At 38.9% G+C, this 15810-nt stretch overlaps 1 protein-coding gene across 1 annotated transcript; it reads right to left on the bottom strand.

The window, feature by feature from the left end:
- Positions 1 to 529: 529 nt before the first annotated feature.
- On the bottom strand, positions 530 to 3309 carry DMAC1 (distal membrane arm assembly component 1). The gene is made up of 2 exons (XM_033439789.2): positions 2989 to 3309; positions 530 to 2142 (listed from the first exon to the last, which is right to left on the bottom strand). Exons 1-2 carry the CDS (start codon positions 3260 to 3262, stop codon positions 2078 to 2080), a joined length of 339 nt encoding a protein of 112 aa, XP_033295680.1. The 5' UTR covers positions 3263 to 3309; the 3' UTR covers positions 530 to 2077.
- Positions 3310 to 15810: the final 12501 nt, after the last annotated feature.

The following is a 15810-nucleotide window of genomic DNA, read 5'->3' as shown; positions in this document are numbered from 1 at the left end:
CTGTGTCCCAGCGAAAACTCTTAAGTTCATTTCAAATTACCTATCTTTGTACTTTTTTCTCCTTTCTTTGCTAAAGGTAATTATAAACTCTCATTTCCATGCTGTAAAGAGATTCTAAAGCCCATAAATCATAATTAAGCTGGTGTTCTTAAATTACTGAGTAATAGTCCCTTGATTCTTGAGCCTGTTTGTCCTGCTCACCCCACTTCATCCCCAAAAAAGGGAAGATAATAGGGGCACTAAATGCACTTCCTGCATTGCAGGACTAAGGCAATGTCTCTTCTCTCTCTGAAGTCATCCCTAAAACAAACCAGGACCTCTGACTTACCACCAGCAGAAATCAAAGCAAATTTTGGAACACACCTCAAAAGAAAAACAAAATGGAACAATTTTTAACTACAAGTTCTATTTTTTTGGGGGGAGGGGAGCATTATTCCCAACTGCCTATAGACATGGTAGAACAATACTTTGCTCACACCTAGTTAAGTGACTCCAAGTTGGGAAGAACCAAACATACTTTGGCAATATATCTGATGAGTGGGCAAGTTTATTTGTTAAAAGCTCTTACTTGGTTAAAGATTCATACTAGTACAAATTCTGGGAAAGATGTTACAATTATATTACAATATATAAGTTTTAAGAGTTACTCTATGTATCCAGTAAGTCAAGCCAAGACCAGCAAGGGATGTAATCTGGGTTTAAACTAAGAAAATGTGAGGACTGCAGCTGTCCATCAATAGAATGGCTTGCCTTTTAAAGCAGGTAGTAACTTGTCTACGTTAGCATTTTAGTGTCATGGGCCCTCAAGGAAGTACCCTGCTTTGGGTCCCCTCTGGTCCCTTCTAATTTAAAACTTCTATATTCACTAACATCACATGACTGAATTGTACATTTCACTTAAATACTTTGTTGTTTGCCTTATGTTGCAATGTCTTCTCAACTGCACAGATACATAACCATCCATGCCATGAATTCTGGTGTAGACAATGCAAGAGACTTATTGTCATTTGTGAGGCTTAAAAGACTTGGGCCCTTCTTTACAATATTAGAAAAATAGCCCTAAAGGTACTCTACTTACTCAACCTATCATTCAAAATTTACACGTTGTGATTGGCAGTTAAATTTAAGAGTACCTTTCTGCTCTGAAAAGTAGCTACATGTAACTTTATAGAGAAGCCATAGTATTTCAGAAATTAAAAAACTGGTTGGAAGCAGACTTCTCTTAAAAAGAAAGTGTCTAATATTAAGTTCTCTCAAAAGCAACTAAATTTCATCATAGAAACCTTTCCTGTGCTTGTGGAAAAAGAACCAACCCCCGCCACACTCCCCTCTCACCCCACACACAAAGCACAAAAGACTTTGAATTTCTCTCAAATATTTTGGTACTTGAGCTTTTTATTTTATGCTGATTTTTATGATTATCTAATTGTTTCATAAAGGTAATTCTTGCCTCTCTGGAACAATCCTAGTTCTGAAAGACAAGAACAACTGGACAAGAACAAGTCCTAAGTCTATCACTGACTTGCTGAATGACCCTGGGCAAATCACTAGGACTCTATTTTTTAAGGTTCACTTACCACCAATGAAATAACGTCCTCAGAGTAGCTGGGAAACTCTCACAAAGTCATGGATCCAACAATGCCTTGGGAAGTATGAGCAGTACACAGATAAATGTTTTATGTACTTCTGCCTATTGCATGATGCCTATCCAGGATGAGGTGGATAGTAGGTGTTGACCCAACCATAGGAGAAGTAGATAGAACTATTTAAAATAACTTTAGCTCACTTTCTCATTTGGTTTATCATTTCCTCTGTATTTTCTAAAAATTATACACTCCTTCCTCAAATAACACAAAGAACCTCTTCTCTGAGGGATTTATTGGTCCCTGTGGAACCTGCAAAGGCCAGAAACACTCATGGCCAATGAATGACAACCTATGTTTGTCTCTTCAGTCTTATAGTATCTGCAGGACTGAGTCTGCCAATGTCCATGCGTCTGTCCAGAACATCCATACGCCCCATGCTTGTTCTGTGTGTCATGGGGACGCCGAGAGATGACACATTCAATGGTGGTACTTCAACCAGCACGGAAGGCCTTCCCTTTGGGGTCTGACAGGATGACGACACCCCAGCAAGCAATGCCTAGGGAAAAAACAACAGTACTTTATTCTTTATGTTGTACTTCAGTTTACCAGGTGCTTTCATATACATCAACTCATTTAACCCTCATAATACTCCTTGAGGATACAATTACCATTATTTCTATCTTACAGAAAAGTGAAGCTCAGGAAAGGAAAGTTGAGAGAAAAAAAGATTGTTACTTCCCCAAAGCTAGAAAGTTACTAAAGGGGAATTGATCTGGGTAATCTAATTAAGAAGGTAAGAGATCTGAAAACTTAAAATTCTATTCACTCAGTTGGTCTGAAGCGCCAAAAAAATCACTACATTTTACTGGACGACAGCTTGACAATCACGTACTATTGTTACAAATAAGAACTGTGGGCCACAGTAGCCAATGGTAGACCTTAGTATGTGGGCTTTGAACCCATGTCTACAATCTACCTTCAAAGCCAAAGTTCTTAAACCAAGGTCAAGTGCCCTCACTCAGGCCTTCTCCACAATCTAGAGAAGAAGCATGGGTTTTGGTAACAGATAAGCTGGGAATCAAAGGCTAGCTGTGTCATATCCTGGGTGTCTGACTTCGAACTCTCTGTGCAGGAAAATAGGACTATATTCATACTTATCTTTAATAGCTTTTGATAGGATTAAAAAGATTGAGGCTAGTAAGAGTTCTCAAAAAAAATATTGTGATTTAAGAAAAAAGAAAGAAAAGCTTCCCAATAACTTTTTCTCCCCACCCCCATCTTGGGGGGTGGTGGTAAATGCCTGCCGCCACGTGGCCAACCCGGGCGCCCCGCCCCCGCCCACGTGGCTGCGCCCCTCTTCTCCCTCTTCCCCCAGCCCAAGGGTAGTGCCCCGAACTCTCACTGATGCCGAAGACCATCTGCGCAATCGTGCCTGGACCCGGGGGGTATCCCAGCTTCATGGGCTTCCGTGCCACCCAGTACACGTACCCGCCCGCCCCTATCAGCCCGGACCCGGAGAGCACGCGACAGCTCCAGCAGTTATTAAACAGAGGGGCTTCCGCTGGAGGGGTCAGCGCTCCGGGTGCAATGACGGGCACGGGGTTGGCGGAGGAGGCGACCTCAGGAGGCGCAACGTCCTTGACTGGCTCCAGTGGCTGGGAAACGGAAGAACCCATGATTAGGAGCTCGGTCTCAGCCGTAGGAACCTTCCCACGAACTGACGTAGAAGATGTGTCCGGAAACAGAGCGCTGGCGCGCTGCACCGGAAGCAGCCCGAGGGCCGCTGGGAAATGTAGTTCTTGCTTGCCTCGGAGGAGGGAAAAGACGGAGGTGGACTGCTATACGGGTGTTCTGTGGCGAAAACCTTGGCCGTGACGGAGGCCAGTTTTTTTTCCCTCCCAGTCCTTTTAAGAATTTAGCCAACTCCCTAAATGTCTCAACTCGCAGTCTCCTTAGAGGAAAAGTCTGGGTTTCTAAGTATCCTGTCTAATAGGAAAGGTGAGACCTCGGGCATGTCACTTCCCCTGTTTGTGTGTTTGACTTAAAAAGGTTGGAGGTGTTTGACTTAAAAAGAGTTAAGTAGTTTGTGCCTGACTGTATGCTAGACACTTTGCTAAGCGATTATCTGCATTATGCCATTTGCTATTCCCGACCCAACACGGTATCAGTTTCCCAATACGTGACAAAACTGGTTAGGTGACATAGCCATAGTAGACCCAATGTCTGTGTGAAGATAGAATCAAATTTCTTAAACGCTACCTGTACATGATGTGAAGGGACTACACAAATATAAGACGGGTATTAAAAATGGGTTTGAATTACCTGCATAAACACTTTTAATTTCGCTCTAGCATTTTTCATCCCACCTTTCCTTTCTTTCGGGTAGGGTTGGGCATATGTTTCTTGTGCTGGGTTGTTCTCAGAGGATTATTGGTAAGAACAAAGGCATTTAGAATTCAGAGGTTGTTTCTGTTAGAGAAGATGGGCGAAAGTAGGATTAATTTCAGGTTTGAACTTTTCTCCTTTAGAATGGCTTAAAAAATTAACAAGATAAAAAGAAATTCACTCTTCACCTTTCTAAAACGGTGATGTGATTTTGGGTAGACTAAAAAGACAAAAATAAAGATATGGCTAAATAGGAGAAAATAAAGTAGTGAGAATACTAGATTGCCTGCTGCTTAATTTCTAAGACCATCCCCTTTTCCCTAAAATAAATAAATAAATCTATATCTCCGTGTGTTGTGTAGTAGAAAGACAAACTTTTGGGAAATTTGTGATCTGTACCTAGCTCTGTCACTACGAGTCAGCCATATGACACAGGGAACGTTATTTATTCTCTCCGGCCTGTAGTTACCTCATGTTTGAAATGAGATTTGAAATAGGTGATATCTAACTTCAAAATTCTATTATGTATTAGTAATCTCTCTTTAGATAACATTATGCTAAGTGCTGTACCAAATGAATTCAACAATATTTCGCTTAGAAATTCATAGTTTATGGCTGCTGCTTCTTGCTGTGCTCAGATAAAATATTCTATAGTACATTTGATTTCTTCTTATATATGTGAGAAAGAAATAATCATTTGGCAATGGTTACAAACATTTTGATTACACTCTATGGATAAAAAAGACTGAGCCAAAAAAAAAAAAAAAAAAAGACTGAGCGTGCAATAGAATTTATGCATGCCCATTTATTATTTATAAATTATATATTAATATACTACTTTATACAGTATTATAAGGATAAGATTAAATAATAGAAATGGAAATTTTAATATTTTCTCATATCCCAATAGATGGGATTGTGCGTCTCCATGGATATCATGGTTATTAGGTATGTGACTTTACTAATTTATATTTTATCTAAAAGCTTACCTTCTTTAGTGTGCTTGTAACAGCTAAGAATGTCAGGAGATGAGATCTTTAATTCTCCAAACAAATATTATTAGAATGGGCTACAATACTTTTTGCCAATAACAGGCAAGATTTTATTTTAACTACTGTTTTTTTAAAGTACCTTCCATAAGATGTGTTTGTTCTCTTATGATTGCCTCAGATGAATGATTTGAACCTTTTTGTGCTATTGTGATATGCCTCCAAAACTCTCAGTGGCTTCTATGGAGTCCATGTTCTAGAACTGCACTTAGTGCAAATTGAAATGTACTTATATAATTTTGATTGGAAAATTATTGGAAACACTGATACCTCTTAAGATAAATGAAACAGTAGGGTCTGAGGATAAGGGTAGAAGCCAGTGAAAGCAAGCAAAATTGTAATTAGAGGAAGAAGTGTGCATTTTGGGGGAAGGACATAGGAGGAAAAGGTTGAAAGCTAACTTTACCTCATTATCTCTATTGTATTTATTTCTTTTACTACTTACTATCTCTACAGTTCATTTTGCACTTATGACTCACAAGGCCTGTGTCGTCTCCCATAGATTTTAAAAATGCAAAAGGCGTGAAAAGGTACTTAATAAAGTATCCTTCACACTCTGTTCCCCAGCCATCCAGTTCCCCTTCACCAGCACAGCCAGCCATACCAGTTTCCTGTGTATCTTTTCAGAGTTATCTCTGTGCACCTGTGTGCACCTTTCCTCCAGTGATCTGGGAGATGATTCTCTAGCAGTCAGTGAGTAAAGATCTTCTTCATTCTTTCGTATGGCTCCATATGCTTCCATTGTATGGATGTACTATACTCATATATTGATGGACATTAATAGACATTGAGACTGCTTCCATTCTTTTGTTATTACACATAGTGCCACAATAAATAACCTTGTGCCTACATCATATCACAAACATATACATCTTAGAATATATTTCTAAAAGGGTATAGTATTTATAAGCTTGATGAACAGAATCAAATTGCCCTTTATAGAAGTGGTACCAGTTTACACTCTCACCAACAAGTAAGAGAAGACCTGTTTCCCTACCCAATTCCCTAAAAGAGTGAATTATTGAACTTCAGTCTCTGCCAATCTGATAGGTGAAAATGATTTAATTTTCTTATTATAAGTGAGCTTCTTTATGTGTATTGAAGGACAATTCGTATTTCCTTTTCTGTGAACTGTCAATATTTTTGCCCATTTTTCTCATTGGATTGTCTTTTTCTCATTGATTTCTAGGAACTCCTTATAATTAGTGAGATTAACCTTTTGTTTGTGATATCAATTCACATTTTTTTCTCCCAATTTGATATTTGCCTTTTGAATTTGCTTGTTGTACTTTTTACCATGCACATTTTTTAAACCTGTAATTGAGTTTATCAGTTTTTACTTTTATAGCTTTTGAGATTCATGTCATAAATAGAAAGGCCTTCCATTTTCTATGGTTTCCCCGGGGATTTTTTTTTTTAAAACAGTTAAAATTGTAATATGTTTGGAATTTATCCTATTACTAGCTGTCAGGAATGGAATCAGATTTTCTTTTTCTTTTCCTTTTCTTTTCCCTGATCCATTTTTCTCAACACTGTTTATTAAATAGTCCACCTTTTCCCCACCTATTTGAAATACCACATTTTCTAAAATGCCATGTATTAATGTATGTCTATTCCTGGACTTCATATTCTGTTCCATGATTTCTCTGTTTATCCATGTGCCAGTGTCACACTATTGTAATTACTGAAGTTCTGTAATGGGTTAATACTTGGAGACTGATCCCTCTCTATTACTCTTCTGTTGCAGACTTCTCTTGGCTATTTTTGCTTGTTTATTTTCCCACATGAACTTTTGACTCAGCTTGATTATTCTGACAAAGTGATGCTGACATCTTTATTAGACTAGTGTGAAAATTGTAGGTTAATTTAGGGAGAATTGACATTTTTATGATGTTGAGTCATCCTGTCCAAGGACATGGAATGCTTTTTCTTTGGTTCATAGCTTATTGTGTGTTCCCCTGTATCATTTTAGTCTTTTTCATAATGAGCTCACACATTTTCTCTCAGACATTTAAAAAAATATCTTTATTGGGGTATAATTGCTTTACAATATTGTGTTAGTTTCTGCTGTATAGCAAAGTGAATCAGCTATATGTATACATATATCCCCATATACCCTCCCTCTTGCGTCTTGCTCCCACACTCCATATCCGAACCATCTAGGTGGTCGCAAAGCAAGGAGCTGATCTCCCTGTGCTATGTGGCTTCTTCCCACTAGCTAGCTATTTTACATTTGGTAGTGTACATATGTCAGTGCCACTCTCTCACTTCTTCCCATCTTACCCTTCCCCCTCCCCGTGTCCTCAAGTCCATTTTCTACATCTGCATCTGTATTCCTGTCCTGCCTCTAGGTTCTTCAGAACCATTTTTTTTTTAGATTCCATGTATATGTGTTAGCATACGATATTTCTTTTGCTTATTCTGACTTACTTCACTCTGTATGACAGACTCTAGGTCCATCCACCTCACTACAAAAAACTCAATTTCATTTCTTTTAATGGCTGAGTAATATACCATTGTATATATGTGGCACATCTTCTTTATCCATTCATCTGTTGATGGACACTTAGGTTGCTTCCATGTCCTGGCTATTGTAAATAGTGCTGCAATGAACATTGTGGTACATGACTCTTTTTAAATTATGCTTTTCTCAGGGTATATGCCCAATTGTGGGATTCCTGTGTTGTATGGTAGTTCTATTTTTAGTTTTTTAAGGAACCTCCATACTGTTCTCCATAGTGGCTATATCAGTTTACATTCCCACCGACAGTGCAAGTGGGTTCCCTTTTCTCCACACCCTCTCCAGCATTTACTGTTTGTAGATTTTTTGATGATGGCCGTTCTGACTGGTGTGAGGTGATACCTCATTGTAGTTTTGATTTGCATTTCTCTAATGATTAGTGATGTTGAGCATCCTTTCATGTGTTTGTTGGCAATCTGTATATCTTCTTTGGAGAAATGTCTATTTAGATCTTCTGCCCATTTTTGGATTGGATTGTTTGTTTTTTTTGATATTGAGCTGCATAAGCTGCTTGTATATTTTGCAGATTAATCCTTTGTCAGTTACTTCATTTGCAAACATTATCTCTCATTCTGAGGGTTTTCTTTTCGTCTTGTTTATGGTTTCTTTTGCTGTGCAAAAGCTTTTAAGTTTCATTAGATCCCCTTTGTTTCTTTTTGTTTTTATTTCCATTTGTCTAGTAGGTGGGTCAAAAAGGACCTTGCTGTGATTTATGCCATAGAGTGTTCTGCCTATGTTTTCCTCTAAGAGTTTTATAGTGTCTGGCCTTGCATTTAGGTCTTTAATCCATTTTGCATTTATTTTTGTGTATGGTGTTAGGGAATGTTTTCCCAGCACCACTTATTGAAGTGGCTGTCTTTCCTCCATTGTATATTCTTGCCTCCTTTAGCAAAAATAAGGTGACCGTAGGTGCGTGGGTTTATCTCTGGATGTTCTATCCTGTTCCATTGATCTATCTTTCTGTTTTTGTGCCAGTACCATACTGTCTTGATTACTGTAGCTTTGTAGGATAGTCTGCAGTCTGGGAGCCTGATTCCTCCAGCTCCATTTTTCTTTCTCAAGATTGCTGTGGCTATTTGGGGTCTTTTGTGTCTCCATACAAATTGTGAAATTTTTTGTTCTAGTTCTGTGAAAAATGCTGTTGGTAGTTTGATAGGGATTGCATTGAATCTGTAGATTGCTTTGGGTAGTATAGTCATTTTCACAATGTGGATTCTTCCAATCCAGGAACATGGTATATCTCTCTATCTGTTTTTATCATCATTAATTTCTTTCACCAGTATCTTATAGTTTTCTGCATACAGGTCTTTTGTGTCCTTAGATAGGTTTATTCCTAGGTATTTTATTCTTTTTGTTGCAATGGTTAATGGGAGTATTTCCTTAATTTCTCTTTCAGATTTTTCATCATTAGTTAGTGTATAGGAATGCAAGAGATTTCTGTGCATTAATTTTGTATCCTGCTAGTTTGCCAAATTCATTGATTAGCTCTAGTAGCTTTCTGGTATTATCTTTAGGATTCTCTATGTATAGTATCATCTCATCTCCAAACAGTGACAGTTTTACTTATTCTTTTCCAGTTTGGATTCCTTTTATTTCTTTTTCTTCTCTGATTGCTGTGGCTAAAACTTCCAAAACTATGTTGAATAATAATGGTGAGAGTGGGCAACCTTGTCTTGTTCCTGATCTTAGTGGAAATGGTTTCAGTTTTTCATCATTGAGAACGATGTTGGCTGTGCATATGTCATATACGGCCTTTATTATGTGGAGATAAGTTCCGTCTATGCCTGCTTTCTGGAAGATTTTATCATAAATGGGTGTTAACTTTTGTTGAAAGCTTTTTCTGCATCTATTGACATGATCATATGGTTTTTCTCCTTCAATTTGTTTATGTGGTGTATCACATTGATTGATTTGCATGTATTGCAGAATCTTTGCATTCCTTGGATAAACCCCACTTGATCATGCTGTGTGATCCTTTTAATGTGCTGTTGGATTCTATTTGCTGGTGTTTTGTTGAGGATTTTTGCATCTATGTTCATCAGTGGTATTGGCCTCTAGTTTTCTTTTTTTGTGACCTCTTTGTCTGGTTTTGGTATCAGGGTGATGGTGGCCTTGTAGAATGAGTTTGGGAGTGTTCCTCCCTCTGCTATATTATGGAAGAGTTTGAGAAGGCTAGGTCTTAGCTCTTCTCTAAATGTTTGATAGAATTCACCTGTGTAGCCATCTGGTCCTGGACTTTCGTTTGTTGGAAGATTTTTAATCACAGTTTCAACTTCAGTGCTTGTGATTGGTCTCTTTATATTTTCTATTTCTTCCTGGTTGTGTCTCAGAAGGTTGTGCTTTTCTAAGAATTTGTCCATTTCTTCCAGGGTGTCCATTTTATTGGCATATACTTGCTTGTAGTCATCTCTCATGATCCTTTGTATTTCTGCAGTGTCAGTTGTTACTTTTCCTTTTTCATTTCTAATTCTGTTGATTTCAGTCTTTTCCCTTTGTTCTTGATGCGTCTGGCTAATGGTTTATCAGTTTTGTTTATCTTCTCAAAGAACAAGCTTTTAGTTTTATTTATCTTTGCTATCATTTCCTTCATTTCTTTTTCATTTATTTCTGATCTGATCGTTATGATTTCTTTCCGTCTGCTAACTTTGGGGATTTTTTGTTCTTCTTTCTGTAATTGCTTTAGGTGTAAGGTTAGCTTCTTTATTGGAGATGATTCCTGTTTCCTGAGGTAGGATTGTGTTGCTATAAAATTCCCTCTTAGACCGGCTTTTGCTGCTTCCCATAGGTTTTGGGTTGTCGTGTTTTAGTTGTCATTTGTTTTGAAGTATTTTTTGATTTCCTCTTTGATGTCTTCAGTGATCTCTTGGTTATTTAGTAGTGTAATGTTTAGCCTCCATGTGTTTGTATTTTTTACATTTTTTTCCCTGTAATTGATATCTAGTCTCATAGCGTTGTGGTCGGAAAAGATACTTGATATGATTTCAATTTTCTTAAATTTACCAAGGCTTGATTTGTGACCCAAGATATGGTCTATCCTGGAAAATATTCCCTGACCACTTGAGAACGAAGTGTATTCTATTGTTTTGGGGTGGGTTGTCCTGTAAATATAATTAAGTCCATCTTGTTTAATGTGTCATTTAAAGCCTGTGTTTCCTTATTTATTTTCATTTTTGATGATCTGTCCATTTGTGAAAGTGGGGTGTTAACGTCCCCTACTATTATTGTGTTACTGTCGATTTCCCCTTTTATGGCCGTTAGCATTTGCCTTATGTATTGAGGTGCTCCTGTGTTAGGTGCATAAATATTTACAATTGTTATATCTTCTTCTTGGTTTGATCCATTGATCATTATGTTTTGTCCTCTTTGTGTCTTATAATAGTCTTTATTTTAAAGTCTATTTTGTCTGATATGAGAATTGCTCCTCCAGCTTTCTTTTGATTTCCATTTGCATGGAATATCTTTTTCCATCCCCTTACTTTCAGTCTGTACGTGTCCCTAGGTCTGAAGTGGGTCTCTTGTAGACAGCAAATATATGGGTCTTGTTTTTGTGTCCATTCAGCCAGTCTGTGTCTTTTGGTTGGAGCATGTAATCCATTTACATTTAAGGTAATTGTCAGTATGTATGTTCCTATTACCATTTTCTTAATTGTTTTGGGTTTGTTATTGTACATCTTTCCTTCTCTTGTGTTTCCTGCCTAGAGAAGTTCCTTTAGCATTTGTTTTAAAGCTGGATTGTTGGTGCTGAATTCTCTTAGCTTTTGCTTGTCTCTAAAGGTTTTAATTTTTCCATCGAATCTGAATGAGATCCTTGCAGGGTAGAGTAATCTTGGTTGTAGGTTTTCCCTTTCATCACTTTAAGTATGTCCTGCCGCTCCCTTCTGGCTTGCACAGTTTCTGCTGAAAGATCAGCTGTTAACCTTATGGGGATTCCCTTGTACATTATTTGTTGCTTTTCCCTTGCTGCTTTCAATATTTTTTCTTTGTATTTAATTTTTGAAAGTTTGATTAATATGTGTCTTCACGTGTTTCTCCTTGGATTTATCCTGTATGGGACTCTCTGTGCTTCCTGGACTTGATTGACTATTTTCTTTCCCATATTAGGAAAGTTTTCAACTATAATCTCTTCAAATTTTTCTCAGTCCTTGTCTTTTTCTGTTTTTCTCTTGGGACCCCTATAATTCGAACGTTGTTGTGTTTAATATTGTCCCAGAAGTCTCTGAGACTGTCCTCAAGTCTTTTCATTCTTTTTTCTTTATTCTACTCTGTGGTAGTTATTTCCACTATTTTATCTTCCAGGTCACTTATCCATCTGCTGCCTCCATTATTCTGCTATTGATTCCTTCTAGAGAATTTTTAATTTCATTTATTGTGTTGTTAATCATTGTTTGTTTGCTCTTTACTTCTTCTAGTTCCTTGTTAAATGTTTCTTATATTTTCTCCCTTCTGTTTCCAAGCTTTTGGATAATTTACTATCATTACTCTGAATTCTTTTTCAGGTAAACTGCCTATTTCCTCTTGATTTGTTTGGTCTGGTGAGTGTTTACTTTGCTCCTTCATCTGCTGTATATTTGTCTGTCTTCCCATTTTGCTTAACTTGCTGTGTTTGAGGTCTCCTTTTCTCAGGTTGCAGGTTCAAATTTCCTGTTTTCTTTCGTGTCTGCCCCCAATGGGTAAGGTTGGTTAAGTGGGTTATGTAGGCTTCCTGGTGGAGGGGATTGGTGCCTGTGTTCTGGTAGATGAGGCTGGATCTTGTCTTTCTGGTGGGCAGGACCGCATCTGGTGGTGTTTCTTGGGTTGTCTGTGAACTTATTATGATTTTAGGCAGGCTCTCTGTTACTGGGTGGGGTTGTGTTCCTGTCTTGCTAGTTGATTGGCATGGTGTTTCCTGCACTGGAGCTTGCTGGTCGTTGAGTGGAGCTGGGTCTTACTGTTGAGATGGAGATCTCTGGGAGAGTTCTCACTGATTGATATTGTGTGGGGCTGGGAGGTCTCTGGTGGTCCAATGTCCTGAACTCAGTTCTCCCAACTCAGAGGCTCAGGCCTTACACCTGGCTGGACCACAAAGACACTGTCAGCTACATGGCTCAGAAGAAAAGGGACAAAAAAAAGAAAGAAAAATAAAATAAAATTTAAAAATATTATTAAAAAGTAATAAAAGAAAAAGAGCTCAACCAAACCAATAAACAAATCCACCAGTGATAACAAGTGCTAAAAACTATACTAAGATAAACATAAAATTCAGAAACTAGTCAGTCATATACAGCAAACCCCAAGTCTACAGTTGTTCCCAAAGTACGCGGCCTTAATTTTGGGATGATTTGTTGTCTATTCAGGTATTCCACAGATGCAGGGTACATCAGGTTGATTGTGGAGGTTTAATCCTCTGCTCCTGTGGGTGCATGGAGAAGTTTCTCTTTCTCTTCTTTGTTCGCAGCATTCAGCTTTGGATTTGGCCCCACCTCTGTAAGTAGGTCACTCTCTGGCATCTGTTCTTCGTCCAGAGAGGAGGGTGTTAAAGGAGCGGATGATTAGGAGGCTCTGGCTCACTCAGGCCGGGGGGAGAGAGGGGTATGGAATGCCGGGCGAGCCTGCGGTGACAGAGTCCAGCATGATGTTGCAGCAGCCTGAGGCGCACCATGTGTTCTCCTGGGGAAGTTGTCCCTGGATCATGGGACCCTGGCAGTGGTGGGCTTCACAGGCTCCTGGGAGGGGAGTTGTGCATAGTGACTTGTGCTTGCACTCAGGATTCTTGGTGGCTGCAGCAGTGCCCTTAACGTTTCATGCCCGTCTCTGGTGTCCACACTTATAGCTGTGGCTCACGCCCATCTCTGAAGCTCGTTTAGGTGGTGCTCTGAATCTCGTCTCCTCGTGCACCCTGAAACAATGGTCTGTTGCCTCTTAGGCAGTTCCAGACTTCTTCCTGGACTCCCTCTCAGTTAGCTGTGGCACATTAGCCCCTTCAGGCTGTGTTCATGCAGCCAACGCAGGGGAGTGTCCTATCCCTGGGACTGACCTCCAAAGCCTGAGCCTCAGCTCCCAGCCCCACCCACCCCAGTGGGTGAGCAGACAAGCCTCTTGGGCTGGTGAGTGCTGGTCTACACTGATCCTCTGTGTGGGAATCTCTCCTCTTTGCCCTCTGCACCCCTGTTGCTGTGCTCTCCTCCGTGGCTCTGAAGCTTCTCCCCTCCATCTCCACCAGTGAAGGGGCTCCCTATAGTGTGGAAACTTTTTCTCTTTCACAGCTGCCTCCCAGATGGGCAGGTCCCGTCCCTATTCTTTTGTCTCTGTTTTTTCTTTTTTCTTTTGCCCTACCCAGGTACATGGGGATTTTCTTGCCTTTTGGGAAGTCTGAGGTCTTTTGCCGGCGTTCAGTAGGTGTTCTGTAGGATTTGTTACACATGTAGATATATTTTTGATGTATTTGTGGGGAGGAGGGTGATGTCCACGTCTTACTCCTCCACCATCTTGAAGGTCCTCCTCTCAGACATTTTAATCTTTCATGTTATTATTGAAAATAAGGGATTTTTCCTTCTGTTGTATCTTCTAACTGGCTGTTGTTTGACTCTTAGAAGGTTATTGATTTCCATGTATCCTAATCTTGACTTAGCAGTGCCTTCTGTTGAACCTTTGAAATGTGGTCGATAGTTTGTGTGTGTGTGTGTAATCCTTCTTGATTTTAGAGATCACTTTTATACCCACTTCATAAGAAGAATTTGGAAACATTCCTTCTTTTTATGTGCTCTCAAGAGTTAAAATACCATTGGAATTATCTGCTTTTTAAAAGTTTTGTTAGAATTTCTCTGTGAAATTGTCTAATCCAGGCACCTTATTATTTTGGTGGGGGGAAGGGAAATGGAGAGGAGGTTCTTTGACATTTTCTCTATTTGAATTTTGGAAATCTTTAAATTTTCTGCTGTAAATAATTATGTTAAATTATATATTTCTGGAGTATTAGCTACTTCATCCCAGTTTTCACATTTATTTGCATTAAGTTGAGAAGAGTAGTCCCTTACAATTCCTTTATTTATAATCTGTGTGGAGCCTGTAAATGCTAACTTTTATATAAAAACAAACAAAAGAAAACTTTGCAGATGTGATTAATTAAGGTTCTTGAAATGGAGTGATTATGCCTGGATTATCTGCGCAGGTCCTAAATGCAGTCACAAGTGTCCTTATAAGTAACATGCAGAAAGAGATTATACAATAGAAGAGAAGCCCATATGACTACAGAAGTAGAGATAGGAGTGATGTGGCCACAAGTCAAGGAATGCTGGCAGCCTCTAGAAACTAACTGGAAGAGGCAAGGGCCATTTTCTCCCCTAGAGCCTCTAGAGGGAGTACAACCCTGCTAATACCTTGTTTACAGTTCAGTGATACTGATTTCAGGCTCTTGCCTTGACATTGTGAGAGAATAAATTTCTGTTATCTTAAGCCACTAAGTCTGTTATAGCAGCCACTGGAAACTAATGAGTGCACTCAATTAAACTTTTGTTCCAGAGTCTGCACTCTGAAGAACCTAGGTTAAGGCAGCAAAGTATAACCACTTGGGATAGTACTTTCTTTTCTTAAGGATTTTGTATTACTCCACTATCTTCTGACATTGGATATTGTTGTGGAGAATTCTGAGGCCAGGACAGTTTATTTTCTGATGTAAGTGACTAGATCTTTTGCCTAGATGCCCAAATGATTTTCTTTTTTTTCTTCCTTTCCACCTTCCTTCCTTCCTTCTTAAAGTTGTTGAAGTCCAATAACATCTTTACTAGAATATATATCTTTGTGGACTATTCTAGCTCAGTTTTCCAGGCACAAACAACTATATATATATTCTGTTGTCTTTATTTCAAGAATATTTATCTGAATTATATCTTTTTTAAAGCACACTTATTGTTTTCTCATAACCAAATACAGCCAAATAGTATTACTTTCACTCACTCATCGTTAAAGACAAGAGGATAATTCATTGGATATTTTAAAATAGTGCACTATATAACAAAAAAAATTAAATTTACAAAAGTAGCTCAATTGAGGACTTCCGGGAAGATGGCGGAAGAGTAAGACGCGGAGATCACCTTCCTCCCCACAGATACACCAGAAATACATCTACGCGTGGAACAACTCCTACGGAGCACCTACTGAACGCTGGCAGAAGACCTCAGACCTCCCAAAAGGCAAGGAACCCCCCACGTACCTGGTTAGGGCAAAAGAAAAAACTAAACAGAGACAAAAGGATAGGGACGGGTCCTGCACCAGCGGGAGAGAGCTGTGAAGG

The sequence above is a fragment of the Orcinus orca genome, chromosome 6, assembly GCF_937001465.1.
Source record: "Orcinus orca chromosome 6, mOrcOrc1.1, whole genome shotgun sequence".
NCBI classification, from domain to species: domain Eukaryota; kingdom Metazoa; phylum Chordata; class Mammalia; order Artiodactyla; family Delphinidae; genus Orcinus; species Orcinus orca.
This window is presented reverse-complemented; position numbering and strand designations above follow the sequence as displayed.